This window comes from Gasterosteus aculeatus, chromosome 9, assembly GCF_964276395.1.
Source record: "Gasterosteus aculeatus chromosome 9, fGasAcu3.hap1.1, whole genome shotgun sequence".
Classification (NCBI taxonomy): Eukaryota; Metazoa; Chordata; class Actinopteri; order Perciformes; family Gasterosteidae; genus Gasterosteus; species Gasterosteus aculeatus.
Genome location: NC_135696.1, coordinates 15,388,638 through 15,414,799, shown reverse-complemented (window position 1 = coordinate 15,414,799; position 26,162 = coordinate 15,388,638). Strand labels below are relative to the sequence as shown.

The following is a 26,162-nucleotide window of genomic DNA, read 5'->3' as shown; positions in this document are numbered from 1 at the left end:
ATTAACTTGGAGTAACAAGTCCAATTGCTTTAAATAAATATAAATTTTATTAAAAAAGACACCCACATCTCAGCAATATCAGGAATGATATAATAAACTGCATCCATTACATTACAATACTTACAGTATTAATACCCATCCTTAATTCCATTTTTTTGTAGCATACCAAACTTCAGGAGAACAAGGGAAGCCTTAAATAAAATGGCAGGCAAAAAGTTGCACTTTTTTTCTTTTTTCACTCTTAGTGTCTAACTGCAAAAAGTCCAAGTGCGTATCAACCGCTAGCTTAGCCTTTTGAGCCGAGCACATACCGGCACCAGTTCAGCCCAGAAAGTCATTCAAGTAACGTTGACTCTACTCTGAAGCATCTTCAAGTATGGCTATGTTTTTAACCCGCTATATCTCAGACGCCTTGGCTTTCTTAACCACAACCTGCTACTGTAGCTGGGTCCTGTACAACAAAATCCGACATTTTCTCAATGTCAAAAGTATTTTACAAAATTGGAACAGTTTAAAAAAAAAAAAGAAAGAAAAGAAACTAGAGCGTCTTAACGGTCTGCTATGACTTTGAACGTTGCCGTGACAGTGAGCATACATTTACAGACTTTCTGGATAATCTAAACATGATCAACCTGAAAGAATATCTAAAGATACGAGGAGCATCGCTGATGGCGGAGCTGTGGGTCAATTTGACAGAACAAGAAGAACCTACATCAACATCAAAGAATGAGTTGTATTCCTGCATTACAGGCTTCTGGTATGTACAATGTGACATAATTTATTTATTTTTAAACACATTTACAATCTATTTAAATAAAACGTTTTGTAATTCTTTTTATTACATTTTTTTTTCCTGAAAAAGAAATGAAGTGCTTTCAGAAAATGAATCTGTTGAAGTGTGGGGTAAATTGTTACTATAACATGACATTCTACTATATATATCGGGTTAATTCAATCAACAGGGAAGAAAAATCATTATACAATTGCTTAGTGGTTATAAATAAATTCAACTATACACTGGCACAAAGATGGGCAACTACGTTAATCACTGCCCTGGTCTTGTCTCCTAAATACTGAGTCAATATCATACTTTCCCTTCAGTCAACTCAGTGCATATATGTTCAAATTCATTTTAAAAGATTGCCTTAAAATATGAGTAAAAAACTGCAGGAAAGTATCGTCATCCTCGCAAAATATCTCTCTTTTTTTCTTTTCGAAGTTGACACGAATCAGTTTCAGGAAGCAATGAAAAGTACCTGAATGAGAGAAATAACATGAATACGAGCGACGAACACAGAATTAGTTGAAAATGTCCCTGATTTTACTGTAATATCAAAGAGTCAAGTTCAAATAATACTTTCTAGCAGAAAGGAGAAAGTAAGAAAGGAACTGTTATGTCTTTTGGAGGCCTGAACTGTTATTTTCTTGAAAGCAATATACAAAAGAAGAAAGAGAAATAGGCTTTAAACCTATTGCCAAACTAGTTTTGAGGTATATGACAGGTTTGTACTGTACATTATTTAAAAGCCTTCCTGCTGTCCAAACAGTCTCACATTGTATGTAGGTTGGATAGCACCTCATGATCAGTTTAACCCAAAGAAACACAATGAAATAGCCCGTTAGCATTCTTTACAACACAAAATCTAACGGGGTAATTCCGAAAAAGGGAAATTAATTTACTGTACAAATCTTACCTGTTTATCTTACAGTTTAGATCACAAGAATTAAAGACCCCACAGCAAGCCAGCTGCCCTCTGAAATTGACACTGGGCTTACCCTGTTTCATGTTCCTCAGTGTAGAAAAACAGATTTCCTAAGCACCACAGACACAAAACTACATGAAATATTCACAGTCCAGGTTTGTTCAATGAACCTAAGGCGAGGAACATTAAAAACAGTCGGTGACAACAAGGTAAACCTGGAAAAAACTGAAATAACAAACAAATTATTTCCTCAAAATGTTAGAAATGCACCACAAGAATGGCTCGATTTACAGTATAAATGACATAGGTAAGCTAGAGAAGCACCAACACAAAGGGAGATTAAAAACATCTTTTTGCATCTTTCATGGATTTCTCAAACTATCCACAGTTATAAATTGATCAATTTAAGTTCAGTGATGCTGAGAAATTGATTACTTTCGATGTAGTAAGTATAACCAGATTTCATGATTACCAAAACATTTAACTCGCATTATCAAAAAGTGCCCTAAGAAGCACTGACTTGCCGTAAAACATGACGATGCTGATCATTTGATCGCGTGATGCTATTTTCAGTGCCCTGTTCATTGGGTGTCACTCGTAGAGTGAGTTATGGTCATAGTGTGAAGGCATTTGAATTTAAATAAATTGTAACAAGCATACACTTTAGCACCGTGAATGTTGTCACTTACAAAGTCAGTGTTTTATGCCAAGAGTACAATTCTGTAAGAAAAATAAAGCCCGCAAAAACGAAAATTAGTTTCCATTACAAATAGGTCCTCGCGTTTCTGACTGAAAGCACCAGAGATGTTGACAGTGTGTTTCTTGCAAAAAGTTGCAAAAACAGAAATAAATACATCCTTTGCAGGGCAACGAGTAAAGCTTGATTGTTTAAAGAGGTGAAAGGACCTGATGGGAACCGGTGATTTGAATCTCGGCGGATGCTAACCGGCGCGGACAGGCAGGAGTGCTTAGAGGAGGCCAGTGGTGCTCGCAGTCCTTGTCATGAATAAAGCACCTTTTCGCACATTTCACTTCTTCACGAATGCTTCTTCTCACGCGAACTGACTGTACGGCCCAGTGACCTTGGTGAAGGCGTACGGAGTCGTGTTGACGTGGCTGTTTGTCGTGCACGACGAGGACCCCTCCATCAGCGCCTGGATGAAGCGCTTGTAAGGCGGCTCCCCGGTGGACTCTGTCTCTATGTGCTCCCGCTTCGCCCCCTTCTTGCCTTTGCTCGGCGTCCCCTCGCCGCCGTTCCTCTCGGCGTCTTCCTCCTTCTCTCGGGCCTTCTCTGCCATCTTGGCTTCCCACAGGGCCAAGCCGTGCTTGGCCTCGTTCATGTTTTTGTGCTGGTAGAAGACCAAGGAGATGCGCGTAGGGTGCGTGCGGTCGGGGTTCTTCACGGGCGTCGTGGCGTGCAGCTCTCGCTTCGCGCACTCGATGAGGACCGAGCCGTGGCTCGGCGCCACCGCCACGCCGCCAATCTCCGGGTCCAGGAAGTTGTGCTCGTTGTCCGACCACACCTCGGGCTTTTGAGGGGTCGTGGGGGTCTGCGGTGTTCCAGGCTCCTGCTTGATACCCACGAGGCCCCCATTAGGCGGACCTAACCCCGACTGTGCTTCAGGGTTATAGCACCCGCCGCCTAACGGAGCAGAAAGCACCTGCGGGCGAGGCGTGCCCGCCTCCGTCTTGATTTGCATATGGAAAGGATCTTGGCCCGGGGCGAAGATCTGAGGGCTCCGAGATAAGTAAGGATTTGGATAACCTCCGAACTGATTACCTTTGCTCACGGCCGCCGCGTAGTCAAGGCCTCCGTGAGCCGAGGGTGCTCTCGAGAGGGGGTCCATGAACTGGGGGTCCGAGGCTCCGTTGGGACCATACGGTCCGTAAGGTCTCGCGGGGTGACCGGGCCTCATGCTGCAGGCGTTGTATCCATTCACCTGCAAACCCGGCTCGGCATACCTCGGCGGATAATTGACCTCGTAGCGCTGGTGCGCACCGTACTGCTGCTCCGAGTAAAGTGCTGGCCGCTGCTGCCGATACAGATCCAGGTGCTTTGGGTTTGAAGCATAGTATGGGTGGCAGTTGTCGAGGGGCATTCCTCCGTTACACTGGTAACCTGGATATGGACGATTTGTTCCATTGATGTAAGAGTTTGGTGCGTGGAGAGGGGAGGGGTAAGGGCTGGCTGGTGTCGGTGGCTGAGGGGGATACATGGTGCCGGGCTTGGAAGTGCTTGGAAAAGAGCCCGGGTGGTTGGGGAACCTGGGGTAGCTGGCTACATTCGTTGAGCCAGGATAAGGGGGCAGTGCGCTCTGGTGCTGTTGTTGCTGATGATGGGCCCCTAAGGGGTGCGCCGGCTGACCTGACTGTAGGATTGATCCTATAGCACCTTGAATAGGTCCTAGAAAGAAAAATGAATAAATGACAAAGGCGAAAATAGCAGTAGAAAAAAATGTCATTACTAAGAAATAATACATTTATGAAATGAGTTGGAATAAACGTTACCCTACCTGCCATAGGAGGGCCCTGAGCGGGGTTCTCGTAAGTAACGGCTTTGGACTTGGCCAGCAGGGCCTTTTCTGCCTTTTCGTTGTCCAGCATCGCGATCTTGTTGGCGGCGGCCTTCTTGGCGTCCAGCTTTTTTTGCCGGCAAGACTTGGCGGGCTCTGAAAGCATGCGCACCTGACGGCGGAAGGCACTGAGGACCTGGATGGCGCCTGACTTGATTTTCTCCTGCTGACCCTCCTCACTGCCAAATTCATCAGTGTTTGAAGCCTTGTACAGGGGCAGCACGTGGAGCTGCTCATCCTCCGGGATCTTTCCAATGACTCGGTTATCCTCACTTGTTAACGTACACACCTGGAAGAACGGGTTCGGAGTTCAATACTTTTGGTTCTGAGTGTCACAGACATTAAATGAAGAAATCCAACATGCTTAGAAAGATAAACTGTCCGTTTGCCAGCTCGCGCTTACCACAGTGCTGCCACCCTGCATGTTGTGGAGGTCTCTGTGAGCATGGGCACAGAAGTCCAGACAGGCAGTGACCCCAGAGAAGGGACAGCCCTCCTTCAGCCCCAGACGACAATCTGGTGCCCTTTGTTCATGTTCCACCTGTGTCCAGGAAGAACGGGAGGGGCATTTTGAATAAGATATTAAGAGGTTCTGGTCACTCAACAATACAAAGGGGGTTGATGAATTTCCTGTGTGTGGGTTGCACCCCACGGATGTCAATGAAAAACATTTCATATTATGTGCGTTGATTAATTTTAAGATGTAGATGTTGAAAGGCAAGCAGCAGAACAATGTTTAAATATACACACCTGGTTTCCATAAGCGTCAGGTGCCAAAGTTTTATACAAGGGACCCAATATGGTTGCTAGATTTTGGAAGTTGTGCTCCAGTTTCTCTTCCTGAAAGCCCAAAACCAGCAGTTGTTAAGTAACTTAACGATTAGCAGCTTATTATATTAACTGAACCGTGCTGCTCCTACTTCTTTCATATCATCTCCCAGTAGCTTGAATTTTCTTGGGATTTTGCTGCGGGCAAACTTGCAGCCATTGTAGTACATGCTCCAAGAGCAGCCGAAGGAGAAAGATGCCCCGCAGGCATCCGGATTCAACCCCTGGCATACACAGGTCCTCCTGGACAGGGAGAGCAAATACATTGAATGTATCATTTTAGGTTAATTCAGTGTTAAGAAGAAAGTAACTGGGATTTTTTAAATTAAAAAAACAATTTTGTACAAAATAGAAAAGCAATAACTACATTTCCCTTGAATGACTACAAAATAAGAACCAGGAACCAAAAATAAAGTTTGTTTTGTTATAGTTCTGCAGTGGCCCACACGGTCAGACATGAGTTCTGCAGCCCGGTCACTTACTCTTCATTGATGGAGCATCGTCTCTGGGTGTGGGCTCCGTGCTTTGTTAGAGTTTCGCTTAGCTCGAGGTAGAGGCGGTCGGCCAGGCTGGGCAGGATGCCCTCCCAGACCAGGATCACTACAACGATGCAGGCCGTCTCGCATTTGTGACCATTGCGTTCCCGCACCAGCACCAGTAGCTTTTCCTCCTCACTGGACCGACGAATAACCTGAGGAAAAACACAGGAGTAGGAAATGGTGGGAATGCAGATGTTTGAGCCAAGTACCTGCATGCTTTTTCAATGAAATATGCAGAAATAATTCCTACCCATTTGGCTATAGGGCACCCTTGTGTACTTTTTCCTTCCTTGCCGGTGTACACTATTTTCTCAATCCTGATGGCGGAACCAGTTAGACCAGACCTTCAGAGCAGAATGGAGGCATGTAAGTAAACAGAAGTAAAACAGTACTCTGTGGTTACATAACACCACACAATTTGTAAGTCAACAAGTCAAATGTGTGGTTACCTTTTCTCCATCCCCTCACGAATACCGGCAACAGTCGGCGCGGACCCCAAGTGCGTGTAGTATGGTCCTTCATCCTTCTCACTGATTTGTTCTAAATAGCATAAAGGGACATGCATAAATATTGACACACCACCTGGCAAATCAGCTTTCAGAACCAACGCAATGAGACTCACCAACACAGTGACAGGACGCAATGTCATATTGTGTTTTAATGGGGGTGTCCAGGAGGTTCCTAATAGGGGTATCCAACAGCTTCATAGGAGAGTCCATGAAGTTCTGCAGGAGATGTTCCTTCTTAGGGGTGGAATCGTATGGTCTTTTTAGACTCATGGCGGCTGGGGCAGCTGCTGCCGATTCAGCGCCACACAAGTCAGCGTTGGTTGAGAGGATCGTGACGGGTCCTGAAGATTCCACCTTGACTTTATTTGCCGAATTGACGACGAGGGATTTCTTCTCAAACACCGGTGACAGCTGGTACTGCCTCAGGCTCTGCTCCATGGAGGCCAAGATGTTTCCCGGCCTCTTGCCTTGCTCGCACAGGGGCGGGGGATTCTCCTGCTTGATTTGCACGCCGCCTATTCCCGTCTCTCGCATCTGCAACTGCTGCCCCTGCTGCTGTGAGCACGGCAACTCGAACCGGGAGTCGTCTTCCATTTTCACTGCTCTCAGGCCGTGTTTGGGGTCAATAGTGCTCTGAAGGTGGGGGGGAGGGCCCTGGCGCTCCTGCCTTTGTAACAGGTGCATACGCAGGGCCGCGTGCCTCTGAAAGTCTCCATGGGGAACCGCGGGTGCCAGAGGTAGTCGAGGTCCCCCTTGGAACTGACCGCACGATAGCTTCAGTTGCTGCTCGGCTTTGGGATACATCTGCGCGGATACCTGTTGATTCAGCGGGCCTCCTCGCGAGTGAGGTTGCAACTGCGTCGGGCTCTGGGAGAGGTCCGCGCGGCCGGGCTGGTGGCAGGGGTTGTTGGGCTGCTGCGGGTGAAATTGCTTGAGGCCACTGCCGCCCGAGTCTGGTGGAAACTGCCGCTGATGTTGTTGGAGCCGTTGCATGTCTGTTGTGTTGTCGTAACTGAATGTCTCATGGTTGCCGGGCTGGACTCGTTGGTCGTTGGATTGAGCGGAGTTGTTTCTGAGAGGCTGGTTGGGTTGGTGCTGATGCTGACCTGGCTGAGGCTGACTGCGAGGTCTGTAATCGGGGGACTTGAGTTGCTGCCCTTCAAACTGTGGTGGGTGGGACAGGGGACGTGGAAGATGACAGTGCTGCTGTTGTTGTTGCGTGGGTAAAAACCCAGGTGACAGTATATCCTGCAGGTCAGGGTCTTCGCTCAAGTGCTCTGACTGCATCTGGGTGTGGTAGCGGCTGTCTACCTGCTGTTCTGGGTGGAAATTACGCTGCTCAGGCATTTTCTGGGGTGGAGGCTGCTGCAATTGAGGTACTTTCGTATTTGATTGCTGCCACTCAGAGGCAGTGTTGCGCTGGGCTGGAGCACAGTGTGTTTGGGCCGGGAGATGGTCCTGCTGTTGCTGTTGGAAGCTGTTGGAGCTCTGGCTGCTATCTGGGAAACCTGCCTGTGTCTGGAACCTTTGCCCTGGGTTTGGCTCCAACATGTGGCTGTGAACCTGTGTGTTAGCTGTCTGCTGCTGCTCGGACTGAGGCTTACCAGGGAAGCCCCTCCACATCGCCGGCTCTTGTGCCTGGGACGACTGGCCGCTTGCTAGTTGCTGCTGGGAATGTGAGGAGTTCAGCTCTGGCCAGCCTCTCTGATGGGGAGTTGAACACGATAAGTTGGCTCTCTGCTGAGGCGTGTTCTCCATCCCGTTTTTTTGACTTGGCTGCTGGAGAACGGGTCCCATGGGTCCCGTGGTGTCGGCTCTATGTGAACTCCCAGCACTGTGTTTGAAGGTCTGTGGTTGGATCCCATACTGGCCCCTGTCAGTGCTAATGCGCTGATGCTGACCAGACCTGGGTTCATCACTGTGCCCCATCTTCTGCAACCCAGAGTTGGGGAAGGATTCATATCCGCCTGTCTCCGCTGCCTGTCCAGGAGCATCGCGATCCAGGAACGAGTTCTGATTAAACTCCTGGTTGACCTTCTCGTATATACCCTGAGGATTTGTGTCCTCTGGATAGCACCGTGGGCCATTTTGATGTTGTTGTGTGTTATTGGCAGTGTTGGATGGCGGGATCATGCCAGGGTGCTGACCCAGGGACAGCTCTTGACCAGAGTAAGATGGTGGCCGCTGCTGATGCTGTTGTTGCTGCTGCTGGTGGTCTGCGTCAAAGTTGTGGGAGAATCCATTCACCACATAGTTATAATTGTTGCCTCCTTCAACACTGCCCGATGCCCCGGGCTGCTGTTGCTGTTGGTCAGGCCTCTGAGCTGAATTGGGGAACCCTGAGGTTAGAGATGACGATTGAGCACCTTCACTTGGCAGCTTATTTGCCAATGAACTGTTGACAGCGTCTAGCTGTGACCCAGATGCTTGTGGTGCGATTGACACGTGCTCAGGATAATACTGAGATAAGGTTTTCTCTAAGAGATCACCTGGGGTGATTTCAATTGTTGAGGGGGGTGATAAAGCACCGTTCGGAATCGAGACATGTTTATTCCTGGGATGACCGAAAAAATCACCATTAGGAAAATTACAATTCCTCTTGTCTAATTTGAGCTGTGACTGCGAGGTGTTGCTTTCAAACTCGGTTGCTTTAGTCAGCTCGGAGAAGCTATCCACCAGATTAGAGCTCATGTTGTCATTTCTTTTAATCTCAGGTTCTACTTTGAGTTTCTTGGGCTGGTGGGCCAGCAGGGACTGCTCCGCGAGTGCATGCTTTAACTCTCCGTTCATCAGTTCTCCGTTCATGGCGTGGGACGCCTGATCAAACAGGCCCTGGGCCGAGACGGGACTGTCGCAGTTCTCCCTGTGCCTCTTCATGGAGTTAGCCTTGTAATGGTTCCAGCTCGCATCCCCAGTGATCTGCTGAGAATCTCCCTCCGATGACTGGCCGCCATTCTGAAGTTTGCTAGAGACGTTACGAGATGTGCCAAATTGTGCTAATATCAGATTTTCTTCCGCCTCATGTCTGGCTTGTTCTGTTTCCATCTGGCCTGCTCAGAGTCCATCCACAGGGCTGCCCTTTGTCCGTCCTGCGGGGCAAATAGAGGGGGGGTATTCGGTTACATCACTATTCAAGCAGAGTTATGTTTTCAAATACAATAAAATGTCCAATGTAAAACAAACGCAGGATTGTTTTTGTGGGTCGGGACTCAAATTTACTGTGCAGACAAACGTCTAACTTTAGCACTCGTCGTCTTGGATCTGAAAACGGCATAAGAGGGGAGGGGGGGGGTTCAGTAGAGGAATGTGTTTATGCTTGGCGCTGAATTTGTATCAGCTGTCAACACAATCCTGTCATAGAATTAGTTTCACCCTGATCTATGCCGATAGTAAGTAAGAAAGTAAGAAAGTTAGAAGAGAATAAAACAAGAGGGCAAATTCTGTACAGTGGACTTTGAGTAACTAGTTCCGATTTAACATACACAGCTCTACAAAAAGTATCCTTCGGGTACGTTTATTTGCGGTGCCAAATACAATGGCGTTTATCAGGAATGAAACGCAAGTTCTTTTTTCCATTTGAGGACCGTTATCTCAAACTGATGATCTGTGACTTCCTCTCCTGTCCTTCCCACTATCTGCTGTGTTATGAATGTAAGTAGTAAATCTAAACAAATGGGCCAAACGCTTGCTGTCACCTTTACAACTGTTTTGCAGGGTAAATAACTGGAGGGATATTAGGGAAGTGCTTTGACCACGTTGTTTTGAAAATGACGTTTTGGTTGCCAACATGACATTTGTGTTCATTCCCCGAACATAATGAGATTGTTCTCAGAATTATATCAAACGTCATTGCACCCGAAATGGTAAAAGACAATAGCAAACTAGCAAACATAGTAAATGAACCAAACACTGTAGTCAACATGTGAACCAGAGGCTTCTTGCTCACACAGACATGCATCAGACTGATCCTGAATCCTTTTATCTGGATTCTGACCTAAGTTCACTTTCACAAAGAACACCTTTCTTTGCATTTGGTTCATTGGGTATATTATCGGAGGACAGAAGACATTAAACTAAACCCAAGTCTAGTTGATTGAAGGTAGTAGGATGAAAGGTTAACGTCCCAGATGGTAGATGGGAGGACGAGCTGGCTGCTCCTCAGCTGTTGAGTCGTGGTCTCCTCACCCCGAACACATTGCTGTGTCAAATACGCAAAAATACTACTCAAGTTTGAGGCCTTTGTTATCAGGGTTAAACCTCAGCGCGGTGAGGTTGGTGCCATGGAGTTATACGGAAAGTCAACCATACAAGTGTTTCCTACACTAACTTAATCATCATGATGAACTTCCATGCTTTGTTTTTACAACTCTTTGATTAAAAAAAAAAATGGAGTTGATTCAAAGGATAAACGTAAAAATCTCAAAGTAAGACTTTTGTTAAATCTTTCACCTATTAATTTAAGTAAATGTAATGTCGTTTCACCTAATTTGTCCTGATATAGATAAGTTGTCCAAAGAGAAGCTAACTTTTAATTTGCATTCCTTGGGATCCGTAGGTCTACCAACAAAGTCATTTAATGATGCAATAAAGGTGATGAATGGAAACCAAGATCTCCTCCGAAGGTTAAACAGCACACGGAGCATATGGCTTCATTTTTGCTTACCCTGTGTTCACTCTGCCAAAAGCATATAGATTCCAGTAGAATATTGATTTCTGGCTACCTCCCTAAATTATTAATGCATGTCACATCTGCAGCATCTGCACAACAATTGCAGTGCGCAGACATAAGAGCTGGGTCTAATCCATCATAATTATGAGCAACCCTCCTGCACATACTGAAGGAATGGGCAGCTGATGAGCACCGAGAGAGGCCCGGATTCAGTTTTCACAGGAATTGGAAACACTTGTCCCGGTCTAAAAGGTATACGGCCCTTTATAAACATAAACCAAAAATGATTTGTATTCAATAGTCAACATATGCAATTAAAAATCCATTAACATCCAAGACCTTTTCATACAAATAACAATAATATGTAAATATTTCCTATAGCGCTCATCCTCAGATGGTCGCAGAGGGGTTGGGGGGCTTAAGTAAATTCCAGAGGGGGGGTAAACACTGCACTGGTTGCCAGTCAATTGCAGGCTGACAGACTTACACAAACAAATAAATTCAAATAACACATTTGTCACGAGAGAGCATTAGAGGCCTTAAATGAGTTAATTGTAGCATTACATTAAATGTGATGTAGCATTCTCGGATCAATTTTTCACACCCCCGTAACGATTGGTCAAAACATTTTTTATTGAGTCCAACAAACGGGAATATGCCAAAATATGCTGAAGAAGATTTAGGCTCAGTAGGTCCAAAAGACTTCCCGCTTTATCTTCTTAGACATTCAGGTCAGCTAACGCTAACACTCGCACTTTAAGTAAATAATGTCCTCGGCGCTTTGAAGCCGGCTGCTACAGTTACGTTTAGAGAAATATGCTATGCAACCTTTGAAAACATAATTGGATCCAGCTTTAGATTCCCACAAAAGTCCTGCTGTTAATGCAAACCGACTATAGGCTCACTGAGTGATGTTTGGGGGGAAAAACAGCTAAATATTTGAGGTACTCTGGCATGTTTCATTTGGCCTGATCGTGCTCCATTATTGGGGTCCGATTATCCCATCTGGAAGCAGTTACAGCTACTTACAATTCTGACCGAAGAGTCTTCAAACGGCACGTTTCATCCAAGGACTATTAACATTTTTTTGAAGAAGTTCTGTATAGGTAGGGTTTCCATCTCAGCCACCACAGGCATGGGCATTTAAAGAAGGCTCTATTGATCACATACATTGCTTTAATCATTTAGGAATGATTATAGACAAATGTAAGCTCGATGATTTGCAATTAATGGCAACAACATATAAATTATATTTCACTGTACGGTTGGTTGATATGAGTTAGAAAACATTCATTGGATATATCCAGCTTCAACCATGAGAGTATTTTATCTCTGGGATTCTTGAAGGTCCTATAATGAAGCACCTGCAGCATGAAATTCATTTCAAGTTATCAGTTCATATTCCAGCCAAAAAATTACTTTTGATCTCTTTTTTTTAAACAATGGCCCGTTTCATGAGGTGACCCACAACACAACGCGACACTGTGCCCTTCCAGAGATGCTACTATCATCACCTCTCTCTATTTCCATAACCTAATGAATAACCATGAATGAGGCAAAAGGTTGTGGACGGTTCACAGGGGACCTTCGGTCCGAGCTCCGACCGACCTCCGGCGTCCTTCCCTGTGTCAATCACCCCCCTCCACCCCTCCCCCCGGGCATTAGCGTCCCTCTAGACCCCCGAAGTTTAGCGTGCTAAATCTCCCACTGACGAGCCGAGCTGTTACGAGGGTGTCTGGAAGCTTCCCCCGTTGTCACAACAGAGCAGCCGTTGGCCGTTGGCCCGTCAGCGAGCAGGAAAGGGGAAGCGGCACAGTGACAACAGAGGCTGCATCTTGCGTCCCAAATGAAGACAAATGACCTTATCGTAGGCTTTGGACATTATCCGATAGGGTCTAGGAGGTTTCTGCGTGCGTCTCAAAACAAAAGAGAAACTGTAATATCAAACTGTTCTTTACATTGATTATAAATGGAATATAACTAGTTCAGAATTATTTTGACATGTCTGATTTTATGCCTCAAAACATTTATTTTCTTAATGTTGTTGTCTACAGACTGTCATCTCAGGACTGGGCCAATGAAAATAAAACTAGCAACACTAATGGCGCTAACAGCAAAGTAACACAAATTGTGTGAGCAGCTCATCGGTTGTATTCAGACCGCAGCGGAACCTGAAGAGGAAGAGTCTGAGGCAACAACTTGCACAACTAATCTCACTTTGGCTGTTGTCACACACAGACTGATGAAAAGCGCCTCGGCGGGACCCCCGGCACCAGCATCGCAACCAGAAGTGGCTCCTTATGATTACGTCAAACGTATTCAACTGGAAATGGTTACTCTGACAAACGAGTTTGGAAAAGGCACCGCGTGGGAGTTGTGAATCGTACGCGGCTCGGGTTTAACCATCTTTATAGAAAATCCCATTCCTGTGTTCCATGTGCTGTTATGTATCTTGAGTATTACTCAACTCTAAATATAAATGAACTTCATGAAGGAGGGAGGAGACAAAATAATCAACACTAATGCTCCCAGCTCTCTGAACTCTTTCACACGTGAAGCGTCTGATCCCTGCAAACGTAACGACGAGCTAAGCGGGTGAACCCATGTGACCGCTCCTTTGTTTTGTCTGGGCCCTCGGTGCGTCTCTGCAAATCAGTAACTAAGTCTAAGAGGCTAAGACGGGGCGCTCAGCCGCTTTGAGCGCAGCTCCGTTCCTGAGGGACACGCCAGGATTTACGAGGGGCCGAGCGGAGCCAAGCAGCTTGTCACAGTTGGATACACCCACACTGACAACAACAAAAAAATCTTTGCAAACCCAGAACAAAGCCAGCGATCCCAGCTGAGTGTGTGCTGCCTGTCAACGTACAAACATACAAACATCTACACCAGTTGCACACTATTGAAAGTCAAACCTTTGACTTATTACTATTTGTATTGGCTGCATTCTCTTCATTATTCACACGGCGTGAGATCTATTTCTGCTCCGGAAGTAGAGCACTAAACCAAACCAGAGGCGCTGCCTCTTGGTGGCTTTTGTGTGGATGCCTGCTGGAAGTTCTACTGCTTTGATCTATGTTAGTTTTCTTTCTAGTCGCTAATGTCCACCAGAACCCTGCTTGTTGCACTTTTCTCATATGACTCGGCATGCGTGGCTCGAACTGACGGCGGATTCCCAACTGAGCTTTCTTTCCCTCCAAAAGTAAATTTCTTTGTCTCAATGCGCCGTTGTTTCGGCTTCCCTCCTTCTCACAAAGCCTCCGCTCCCTCTGCCCTGTAATTACGCTTCAGGTTCCTGTGCACTTCTTGTCTGCTGCACTTCCCTCCGGTCGGGTCTCTCATCTGGTCCGTGCAGCCGCTCAGCACCGTCATTGCCTGTTGCTTCTGCAGCTATGTGTTTGCTGGCGTTCGTACACAGTTGCTTTAGTGCTTTGAAGCCGCTGGGCAGGGACACACTCCCACAGCGCACCGTGACCCGTGTTGTAAAACAATGGGCACAGTTTGCACAAAAGTCGCACGCGAGTTAACGCGTGTGACAGAAGAGCAATGTCTTGGCAATTTTTTTTTTAATATAGCTTTGCTTTTGCAACTTGCTTTTGCTGTTTTCCCATCGAATTGGTTCAAGAGCATCTTTTCAACAGTAGAGTACAAAGCTTGAGCTACAACTGACATGTTTTATAGCTATTTAGTCCCTTTTCCCTGATGTCCCCCTGACCAGCGCAGCAAACCCCAAACGTAGCGGCCTCGCAGCGTGTTTTTGTTTTTCCCCAGAGGAAGCCGGTGAAATACGAGAGCTGCCATAGTAGACGGGGTCTATTTGGCGTGACTTGGCAGCCGTATGTGACATTCACCACTAAGGACAGCTGCAGGGGAACTCGGGTCTGCGCACTTTCAGGTTGAGGCAAAGGAGGTGTGCAGCAGCAGGACGGTAAATCAGACACACTTGCTGTTCTGCAGAAGAGTCCCGAGAAATAAGCCGTAGTCTCAAGTGTACATTTCCGTTTCTTTGCCGATTTGGCCCCATTCGTATTGTCCTGCTCGATAGATAAGAACGGGGAAATGAGTCATGACAAAGTGAGCCAGTAGTAATATTCATTATAATATTACCTGATACAAGTTTACATACTTGTTCAATATCAACACTTCATGTGAACTGTTGCACGCCAGTCATAGCAACTTAACAACTAGTAATAGAGAGCTGATCATAAACTGAAATCCTTTTTGTTTCATATGACTCAGACTTTATTTGAACTTTATGAGACATTAAACATTGTTGATATTTGACATTCCTTACGTACAGGAGCTGGGAGTGAAGCTTCATCCGTGGAAACTGCTAAGAGTAATTGGGTCAGATGACTTGCGTTGTGCAGAGTTTTGAACCCCCTCCCACCCGTAAATAGAGTCGGCCCCACTGCTCCGCAAACCTCATGACCTCTGACTACATTTTCACAACTCTGCATTCCAGCTGGCTGTGTAAGGAACACACATGAATAATAATAAGCTGTATGCTCAAACGCATTTAGGAATCCTTCGGATGTCACTATTAAATATAAGACTAAAACGCTGTATTATTATAATAATTGGTTTATTTAATACGCAACAATGCACATTAAGAAAAACTTTTCTGTAAATGAGCCAGATGTGAGGCAGATGTGACAAAATAAACCTTAAAACAGAAGGTGAAATAGGGAGGGGAGTTGCTCTGCGCTGGAGAGAGTTTTGAGCGGACTGCAAAGTGTGGAAGGTCAAAACCCGACCAACTCATGAAGCACAATGTGAAGAGCACTGCTGGAAGCTTTCACTGGCTGTTGTTACCGCGGGACAGATGTTAATGTGCGCTCTGCACATCGGTCTCTCAGTCGGGCACGTCACACTCGGGATTCAAGTCACATGGCGCGCTGGTACAATGCACCTCACATGGCCTTCTCTCTCCCTCTTTCATTCTACCATCCTGAACATATGACACTCTCCACTCGGGCAAAGAAACAAAAGCCCCCTGTGTCTGCAGAGGGTTGTTTTTGATCCTCCACATGCGCATGCTGGACCGGTCATTAGAACATTTTCTTTTTGGGGAGGTTATTTATCTCGTTGCTTTTCTGTCACAAGAGCAACCTCAGGAACAGGTGGGCTCTGCACACACAATCTAAACAAATAAAGCCTGAAAGTGAAATCCTGAACCCAAAACTACATGAAAGTGGACCACACACACCGGCCGGAGCTGTGTGCTGCCTCGACATTTCCTCGCTGGTAAAATCAAAGAGAAAACATATTTTTTTCTTTTTCCTTGAAGGAATAGTTTGAGTTTTTGTGTGCTTACATGCTTAAGCGTTAAGCGAAAATTGATACCCCTTTTTTTGCCTGAGCCATAAATATGAAGCCACTCCTGTTAGTTTCTACTCTTTGCAAAGAACTATTTCATTCACATAACCTGACTGTAAAATTACAAAGCAATTTTTTTGTTTGGATTAAACAAATAGGATATATTGTGTCTATTAGAGATATCAAAAAGCTCAAGGCCAACTTTCGCCAGTGTTTTCCAGCCTTTGTGCTCTGCTCAGCTAACCTGCTGCTGCCTTTAGCTTCACATTCACAGTACAGACATGAGGGGGCCAACTACGCAAAAAGGTATCATTCCCACAATGTTGAACTTTTCCTTTAACACTGGAACGTAATCTGAAATGTCAAGGTGCATGGTTGCTTTAGCTGGTCGTGCACCGGAAAGGGGGACTCATCCCTCTCATATCTGGGGAACATACCGCCTCTGTTTCAGGCATCTGTTGTATTGATCACCGAAAGGGATGCAGACACGCGTGATGTTTATTGCCAGGAATGCAAAAGGCTCGAAGTCGTGAGTTAGCTCTCAGACGCACGTTGCTTCTATTAACATCAACTCAGGATGCTTCACGAAGAGCAACTGGCTGTTCAACCTCAGGTCTAGTTTCTTCTGTCAGGTGGAGCGGTGCTGCTTCCTGTCGACGCTCACTGCGGCCTAATCACTACAATGTGACGAAATGGCTGCATCACATGACCGCCTGCAGCAGGCAGATCTCTGGTCCGCTCGCCTCTTCTCTGTTACCCTTTTCCCTTCACGCTTGACCAAAAAAGCTCTGCTGGCACTGTCAGTTTGCAGAGAGAAACCGAGTGCAACACATCAAATTATTTATTTGTCCCGATTTAATACCAGAATGAAGATGTCCTTAAATGTCAAAGCGGCGGTGTGCAGCAGTTACATTCTAATTCTCTGGCAGTCGGTCTTATCCAAAGTGTCTGTGGTTTGTTTGAAATGTGTTCCCTAGAGAGCCCCCTCCCCCACTTAGGAAGAAGGATCTGTACTATCTGCATTGTCCTTTATGTCTAATGCAAGACAGATGTGGCCGACTTGTGGAGATTCCCACTGCCGTCTCTGTTCTTCAGCAGGTCTACGTCTGAATTGTGAATTTCATTGAATTACGGCATTATTTGATTGAGTTCCTTTACTTTCCATTCTATTCCATTACAATTTGTACTTTGTTATGTGAGTGGACTTTTAATCCCTTTTTACACTCCTCTTCCAGCTAACGGCAGGCAAAGCTACAGGTATTCGCAGTTGAAAATGTAGACTTTTGATAAACTTATGAGAAAACCTTTGGTGAAACAAAGAGGTCATTTCAGAGCCAAGCAGACAGAGGGATGTTTGAGGCTTAGTTTCCAGCCTGTGAAACTCATTCAGCGGTAAAAAGCGGTTAGAAAGATAACGGCTTAGACAAAGCCTAAAGATCCCAATGTGAAAGTGAACCATCACACCTCGTCGCCTAGACGGCAGACAATGACACGTAGGCCTTTACTCGCTGCCGCAATCATTAAAAGGCAAACGCAGCGCGTGTAAACATTCAGTGCACCTTCATAGTAGCTCCACATATAACTCTAGTAATTAGTATCTCCATCATTACTTCAATGTTTTAGCTCAAAATTAACTACTTGAACTAGTCAACTGGTCCACTAGAACTGGAGTAATATGCTGAGCACCAGGGCAGTAATAACAAGGGCAGTTTTTATTTGATTAAAGCTCCCTCAAGGTAAAAAAGATAAACCGAGGGAGGGGAAAGATTAACCGGCACCATGATAATAACCTCGAAACACGCGCTCATAGCCACAATAAAGCTGGACGGCGGCTTGATGGCGCCGCACGGGGTTCAGTGGGCTCGGCGAGCGGCGGACTTGACAAACGAACACACGTTTACCCGTACAGACCCACAAGGGCCGAGGAGTGTAGGAGCCAGTGATTTGTGGCTGCTCCTCAACGGCTGCCTTTGTTGTGTTTTTTTTTTTTTTTTTCAAGGGCGAGGCTGAACCGGCTGAACCGCTGAAAAGTTTTTGTACTTGACGCGGCCCGTGTGGGGGATCCAAAGCCCTCACGCTAATGGGCAAATCCTTCAGAACCCTGGAATTGTTTCTAATTGATAAGGCAGTACATTTGGGGACGGTATGAGTACGGATGTCATGCTTTAGTGGTTTAATGCTTGCGGTGTTGATTAATATCTGGTGAGTCAGTTAAAATGGGGGACATTGACATGAATAACACAACAGCCGTTGTTGCAGTGAATAGTAATGGTTGTAGTATGTTGGTACGTTTCTGATACAACCTGTTTAACAGGTTACTGGGAAAACTGCACGCACTCCCATGCGAAAAAGACAAGCTGATATGTACTACGGTTACACCTGATTTACTTAAATCAGTCTGATGTGCTAACATTTTTCTTCTTCTGAAAATATAGCTATATTTCTTTAACTCATCTCTATACCAAAACACAAGAATGTGATGATTTGGCCAACAACAAAACCCCCCCTCTAACGAATGGTACCGACATTCACCAGTGTCCCAGATTAAATCTAGAAACCACCAACGTTTCATGTCAGTGACACAGAGCCACAGACTGTTCAACAGAAGAGGTCGACCCTGATAGCACCCATCGGTTGAACATTAGCTCCGACTTCATGAACCTGTTGGTCTTCATTTTCTCTGAGAATCAAGCCTAACCCTGGAAAAGAAGCCCAGTGTGCAAAGCTTACACGCAGAGTCTAAACCCTTTTCCTGTGGCTTCAAGCTGCATCACACGGAGACTCTAATTAACAAATGGGCTTCTGAGCGCACAATCCCGCTAACCTGCGTCCCCTCCCCCAACGCTGCTCCTTTCAACCGGCCCCCCTTTGTCTGTGCAACAGTCAATATTATCTGACTAACTATCCGATGAACTGTGCACAGAGCAAAGTTGATTCCTCCCAGAGTGCATGGTGGTAGCCATGGCGACCATCTTATGAGCGCTGCAAAAGCCCATCTGGTCTAAACATTACCCCGGCGCGGCTGACTGCAGAATAGGCTGCTTTGCCGCCGTGTGCACATGTGCTTTATGCATTGAACCTCCAAAGTGAATCAATAGTGCCGCATATTCAGGAGCCTGCGTTTGCACTTGTGCAGGTCAACGCCTTTGAAATTGCATCTCAGAAATGTTTTAGAGCTTTAAAACCTGAAATATATTTAGCCAACATGTGAGAATAATATAGTACTTGTTGTCTTGAGCTACAGCTACATTTATTTTTAGAGCCGAGAAATATTTTGCAGTTGGACAAGGAGCACTTTATATTGACCTTTTTCTTCCTCTTCCCTCCTCCCAGCCACTACAATCTGGCCTGAAATGGTAAAATATGAAGCCAAGTAAAGAGCAAAACGATAGTTCCCATGTTTCTCCACTTCTATGTTTGCATGATCCAAATCCAGAACAGCTTCCAATTAAACAGGAAGCGGAGGTGAACAGTAAACAGAGCAGGGGGAAACAATGCTATAGGGAGGGAGTTGCACATGCACATGGCAGTGGAGGAATCCTAAATGGACTCAACCAGAGGACAGATTCCAGATTTATAGAAGATTGAGCTTCAGATAGAGGTTGATTTTTAACAAATCTATATTCTTTGTCCTCGAATCCTTCAAACAGGAAGTGACGCCTCTGGCTCATTGCTAAACTCAATTGGCGGGCTTCTGCTCCATGGTTCTCTATCGGTGTACCAACAGACCTAAACACACCCTCACCACTTCCATTCTGTTTTCACACCATGTTTTTGTTCTATTTAATTGACTTTGTTTGGCAATGTTTGAGTGCCATCTTATGTGATCTTGTGTGTATGCCTTTTTGCTTGCATGTAAGTAAAGCATGCTGAGTTGCACCTCTGCATGTGATATAGAGATAGACGTGCTTTTGCTAAACGTCAAGGCCAGGACCATATTGTAGTCACCGCACAGAGCAACTCCACTATAAGCAAGATTTGCGGCGTCTCATCCGTCATCTGGAAAGCAAATGTGGTGATATTCTTTCCCTTTGGTTTTTGAGCAGCCTGACCTATACGCCGCTGTTGCTAAGCTCCCTCTTTCCCTCCGCTGGGTTTGAGTCACATGACTCTCATTGAGTAGAAATCACAAATCCTTTCCGAGAGGGGGGATGTGTTCTGGGGTTCATGGTGCCACTGTGAGAACGCACAAACACTCTCCTGCCTTTCTGACACCAACACAGATTATAAGCGATAATGAATAGTAGGTAAACGTGGTGTGTGTTTTGTTTTAGTGTTCAGGCGTCATCAATCATGTTCTGCCAATGCGGTTTAGTGTTTCCCTGCACAGAAACTGGGTTTGTACCTCCCACATCGCTGGCACTCTTTGTTTTGTTTCTATCCATTCACACCCACAGCTAAAATCAGACTTAATGTTCCCAGTATAAACACGCATAGGGACGCCGTTACCGTCTATTCGGGCGGCAGCTGCTGCCCTCGTGCATTCCACTTTGGAAACCTAATATTGAGCGCGAGCCACTCCGGGCACTCAGAAGAAGTACGTGGTGATGTCATTCAAAGCCTTTGGTAGGGTTACGCTCCTGAGCGACATTCGGGACCAGCTGTCTGTCTTTGTGCTCCTCGCGCAGACAACGGGGGGCCGCGGGGCCAAAGCTTTTTTTCGATGACAGCAGCGAGCAGCGAAAGCGTCCATGTCCGACAGCCATTTTAGTAGAGGGGGTTAAACAGCCATCAGAGGTTGTTGGGATCGCCACGGAACCCCGTAGAGGCCGCGGAGATCTGAGGGAGACAGTTCATTCATTCTTTTCAGATATTGTTCTTAAGCAGTAAGCAACTCTAAATGAAAAGAGTCTCCTGCTCCTCTTTTACGATGAAGCGTTCAGGATTAGACACGTGACAAAGCCGAACTGACTGAACTCTATACGCTTCGACATTGGAGTCCTAATAAGGTTAAAGTCCACGCATGTCTTTGGTTCACTTGTCAAGATCTGTGAGGCCCATTGAGCGCCTGCGGTTTACCTCTGCACGCGCCGCGGTCGGCAAAGGGAAAGTAAGGCGATTTCTTCTGCGTAATTGCATGTTGACTTATAAATAACACTCTGGCTCTCAGGAGCTCCGGCTTTATCTCAACTGCATTTATTGCTGATGTTTTTACTTCTACTATCTGACAAACAAATACATGCTTTTAGTTTTTTTTTAGAAAACTGAAGTTGAACAAAAAAATTGGTTTCCAGACGTTTTTATTTCCTCACATGGCAATATTGAGGCCGGAGTCAACACGAGAAAACGCCCGCTCTCCGTCCCGCCGTTCTCCAGCGCATACGCTGCAGAGCGCTCGGGTTTCTTTTTTCTTTTTTTAATTTATTCTGAACTGCCGATGACGGAATCCCGTCCCCAGCGTAGGACAGGCGTTCGCTTCGGGGAGGCGGTTACGCAAGATCTCGCCTGTGTCTCACGGCGCGGAATTCCCGGACGGTGTTTGTAAACAGAGCGGCCATGTGCGCGCCGCTCACATGGAGGAGGCCTTTGAGTCGCTGCCCTCGCTGTCTCACCCCGGAGGTAAACCCTGACATCGATACACACTCGCAGAGCCAGGCAGCACTCGACCGCGGGCGGCGTGCCACCCGGGACGCGGCCTTATCGCTCACGCCCCGCAATCACGCCGCGGCCTCGCCAGACAATGAGCGGCCACGAGTCACACTTGGGACTCACAGCCCATCTGGTGGGTCAATTACTGATAACGTTTTTGTGTACAGGACTTGTAAAAACATTGTCACCATTACACAATTCGACCAATGACAGGTCGAAATCCCTTTAACAAAGTCGGGCCTCCAAGCGACTGTGGGCGCGGGGGGGGGGTTGGGATGGATGCGATTTAATGACCTGCTGTAGAAAAATAACATGATTGGTGATTTGGCTTCGGTTGCCTTTTTTTCTAAAACTTTCACTGAAAAGATAAGTTGTGAGAAGAGACACCGAAGACATTTTAATACGTTGAGCAGGCTTCAGAACGGATCATATGCTGCGGATCAAGTCCTACAATACAGCTCATTCCTCCTAAACAACGTGGCATATGGCGCGCCGTCACATTTTCTCTATCAAAACCAGTCCTACCGCGCATTCACCAACAAGGGAATTCTCCCCAACCGGCACCATTGGTGCGGGATTCTGTGTGTAGATGAGCGACCCCATTATGGCACCAACATTCCACTGCAGAAGCTCCTGATTGCACGGTGCTGCTTTCTGTCATGCTCTCAACAGAAAAACAACCACCCCCCCCCAATAGCAGACGGGAGGGAAATCAATATTGCAGACATCAATACAACACTCAGTAGCTCGCCATTTTGTCTCAGGAAAGCAGCCCAAGCTCTGACCGGCCAGCAGGTAGTGCAGTATAAAATGTCTAACCTGCTTCTGTGGCTTCTGTGGGTCATTTGTGCTACAGCCCCTGGGTGGAAATACGATGCGTGGGCTGAACAGAGCGGGGGTCAGAGGTGAGGGCTCGGGTAAAGGGCTCGGGTATTGTAAGTGGACAGCATTGTCTCGGAACGCTATGGCAACTGGACATTCTTCCCAAAGGTGATATTGTCTCTGCCCCAGGAGTGACATAAAGGGGACTCGGGGCCACGGCGAAGGAGCAACCAACCACGCGGCTTCATCCGTAGGTGCGGATAGACGAGAGAAGCTGTGCGCGTGTGATTGATCTACCCGGCCCTTCCCCCCACCGAGCCCCTGATAAGCCCCATTAATGTTCTGCTGCCTTTTCAGCTGCTGACGTAACAGCAGGCACGCGGAGGTCGTGTGAAACACCTCCAATAAGATTTTTGTGCTGTTATTTCTCGAATTTAGAACGCGCCATTGTTATGTAGGTCAGGATTAGCATTTGTAAATCCTGTGCACAGCGCAACTGCACACAAAGGGGAACTCAGATGTTACAACCACAGCGTCACAACCGTGATGCGCTTTCAGTAGCGAGCAAGGAACCGGGTTGGATGCAACCCATCCCAGCTATGAGTTAGATAATGGCGGAATGTGATGTTTAAGCAAGCTGTTACTCTTGTTAAGTCTTTCACATGAGACATTACACAGTGTAGACTCACGATCATTGGGCAATGGGCAAACACACACAAATACATGTGCACAGAAACCCAAAAGTCTGAATCACCTGATCTGGCGTAGTGACCGCATACTTTATGGGTACTATGGAGAACGCTAGTGCTTCAGCACTCGTGTTGACTCTAAAGACAGGGACCAAGCTTCTCGTATCAGAACGCTGCCACGCCATCGCCTCAGAGGGGAACGGCGCCGGTGTTGGTTCGCAGGTTTGCTCCCACCAAGACAATAAAAAAGGGATTGTCTTCCGTTACAAACAGATTGTTTATCAGTTGAGAGTAAGAGGGTGTTTAGTGTCGTGTGTGGGGCCACGTACTCATCCACACAACGGCAGCGTGTAAACACAAGCCACTCGAAAGTAATGCTTGATTTAGAAGGTAAAAAAAGGAGTTCATGGCTGTGATGAAATAATGTTCTTATTTGCTGTGCACAGCGTGGTGATTTTGACCTTATTTTTACTTTACTGCCCCTTCACCTCCTCTGAAGCCCCTTGTATGCACAAACGTTAATGAAGTCACTAGTTCACTTTTTTGCTTTATGTTCAGAAAAAAACAAACTGAATGTCTGCATGTCTGCTGTGTAATTACTGTGTAATTTGAATGCACTCAGTAAATATTCTCCTCCTCCTCGTGGCCGTGCCTTTGCTCTGCCTCCTTACCTGAGGCCATACAGTGGTGGCATTACGACTATGGCCAGTAGAATACACAAGCCCAATACACAAACCTGAGTGGGATCACTTATAATCTATTAGGCCGTTCAGATGTTAATCTGAGAGTAGCACTTAGTTAATTCAGGTAAAAAGAAAACAACTAACAACCCATTAGCCATTTCCTAATTGAGATAAGACCAGGTGCCCTGAAAACATCTCAATGTACAGAATATGTTGTATTTAACTAGTGTATTTCTGAAAAATGTGGATACTAATACAAAACCAGACTGTTACAGTTTGACGGTACCTTGCTGTTATCACTCCACTGTTGTAGTTTACTTATTTATCTGTGCAGGTCACCGTGCTGTTACTCCACACCGATTCCTCCTTAAATGATTACAGATCCCACGCATCCGAGCAGAGGAAGCACAGACACACATTCCTCTTTGTATCCTCGACAATCTGCTTGTCAATAGCTCTCTTTCAAAAAAAAAAGACCGTAGCAGTCAGATTGTTGTGACCTTTAACTGCTCGTGCTCAATTAAAAACCTACAACCCCGTCAAGTGTCCGTTGGGTTTAAAGCTTCGCCGGGAAGTTTTGCCAACTTGTGCGAAAAATGGGATGTTTGCTCTTCTGGCAACAATCGCCGAGTGCCATTCTTGTTCCCCCTGTTAATGGTGCAGTAGGATAGAGTTTCATTTCCTTCAGAGGCTTTCTGACCTTGTCTGCCTACGCCTCACTCTGCCACCACAACTCTCTTCTCCTCCTGCTGCTGCTCGGGCTTTGCCTTTGTGTCTGTCCGCTTGTCTTTCAGTGGTGAAAGCAATGAAAGCTGATTAACAGAGATACACAAAGCCAGAAGCTATTGCAGCTCCACTGCTGTGCAGACACTATGCACTTAGTGCTAAACACGGCCAGGGTGTACTTTTACCGTCCTACTTCTAGTCTCCCTACTGAACAGCACAAACAAACACACACACACACACACACACACACACACACACACACACAGCCATGGGTACGAAATTGAGAAGCTACCAGGAGATAACACTGCCTGCTAACCTATTAAAAAAAAAATACTATCAATCTGTAATGAGCTGATCATTTCACATAAATGTAGAAAAATTGGTGTCACCTCTTACACTAAAGCAATAACACACATATTAAACACTAAAACACTCTTTTGTACATATGTGAATTCAAAAAAGAGAGAAAGTTTGAAATGTTGAGGCAAGACAGAGAGCATCATGAAGGCAAGAAATGAAGCTTAGAGGAGAAACTCCTGGACAAACAGTTTAAAGTGCACCATTTTCTACCATGCATTCAAAAGCGGCACGAATGTGGACTGAACACAGAACACAGGAAAACACACGAGGTGCGATTTTCAAAATTCTGCTGGCAAACAAAAAGAAGAGAGATCGTCAGCCATGTTGGAGTAGCTTTATCTAATATCCCCTCCTTATTATGTTGAGTCTTGCTCTTACGCTGGGGCACATTTGCTCTGCCTCGCCTCCCACAAAACCCCCCCATAATACACCAGTGTTAAAGGGGAAGTATTAACACAGCAAGCAAATTCTCACCTCCTTTTCTTTTTTTCGTACGTCCCTCCACTTTGTAGAAATTCCAACAAACCGTCTGGATCTCCTCTTTAACAAATCCTAAAGGGCAGCCATCTTGCCTCCTTCTGTTCTTCTATGAAACAGACTATCCTCCACATCAATATTCATGGGGACCGGTCTGACGTCGGCTCTCATCGTCAGGAGCCCGGGTGTCGCTGTTTCGCCGGCCCCGAGGAGCACACTCGCATGTGGCCGGGGCAGCAGAGGCACATAGAACGAGGCGTTGCAGGTCAGGTAGGGTGCGGGAGGCGGGCAGGAAGGGGCCGAGAGAGCCTCACTATTGCTGGCAGACTGAAATAATCACAAAATCACTTTCCTGCTGAGTCCTTCCCACACAAAGAGACAGGTTTTCTTTCCCTCCTCTGCTCCCTCCTCCTTTTTTTTCCTCCTTCCCTCAGCCGCACACAATAGTGAACACTGCGATGGCTGCCCCGAAGCACAGGAGTGGATTCCGTGAGCGGGACGGGACGGGACTTTACCCCCCCCCACCCCACCCCGGTGCACTTTATGCTGAATATTGCACTGGCCTCAAACTGTCTGACTGGAGCCTCCACCCCCCTTCCTCTCCTCAGACAGGAAGGCAAGTGACTCAGGGGTTTTTCCCTCCCTTTTTTTCGCCATGACTATCGCAACTTCCCTCTTT

General features: G+C 46.3%; 1 protein-coding gene across 1 annotated transcript; it reads right to left on the bottom strand.

The window, feature by feature from the left end:
- Positions 1 to 28: 28 nt before the first annotated feature.
- tet2 (tet methylcytosine dioxygenase 2) lies at positions 29 to 25,937 on the bottom strand. Its single transcript, XM_040187709.2, has 10 exons — positions 25,481 to 25,937; positions 6,266 to 9,241; positions 6,093 to 6,183; positions 5,894 to 5,987; positions 5,587 to 5,795; positions 5,197 to 5,347; positions 5,027 to 5,116; positions 4,680 to 4,817; positions 4,217 to 4,565; positions 29 to 4,107 (listed from the first exon to the last, which is right to left on the bottom strand). The coding sequence occupies exons 2-10, from the start codon at positions 9,195 to 9,197 to the stop codon at positions 2,756 to 2,758; spliced, it is 5,406 nt and encodes a 1,801-aa protein (XP_040043643.2). The 5' UTR covers positions 9,198 to 9,241; positions 25,481 to 25,937; the 3' UTR covers positions 29 to 2,755.
- Positions 25,938 to 26,162: the final 225 nt, after the last annotated feature.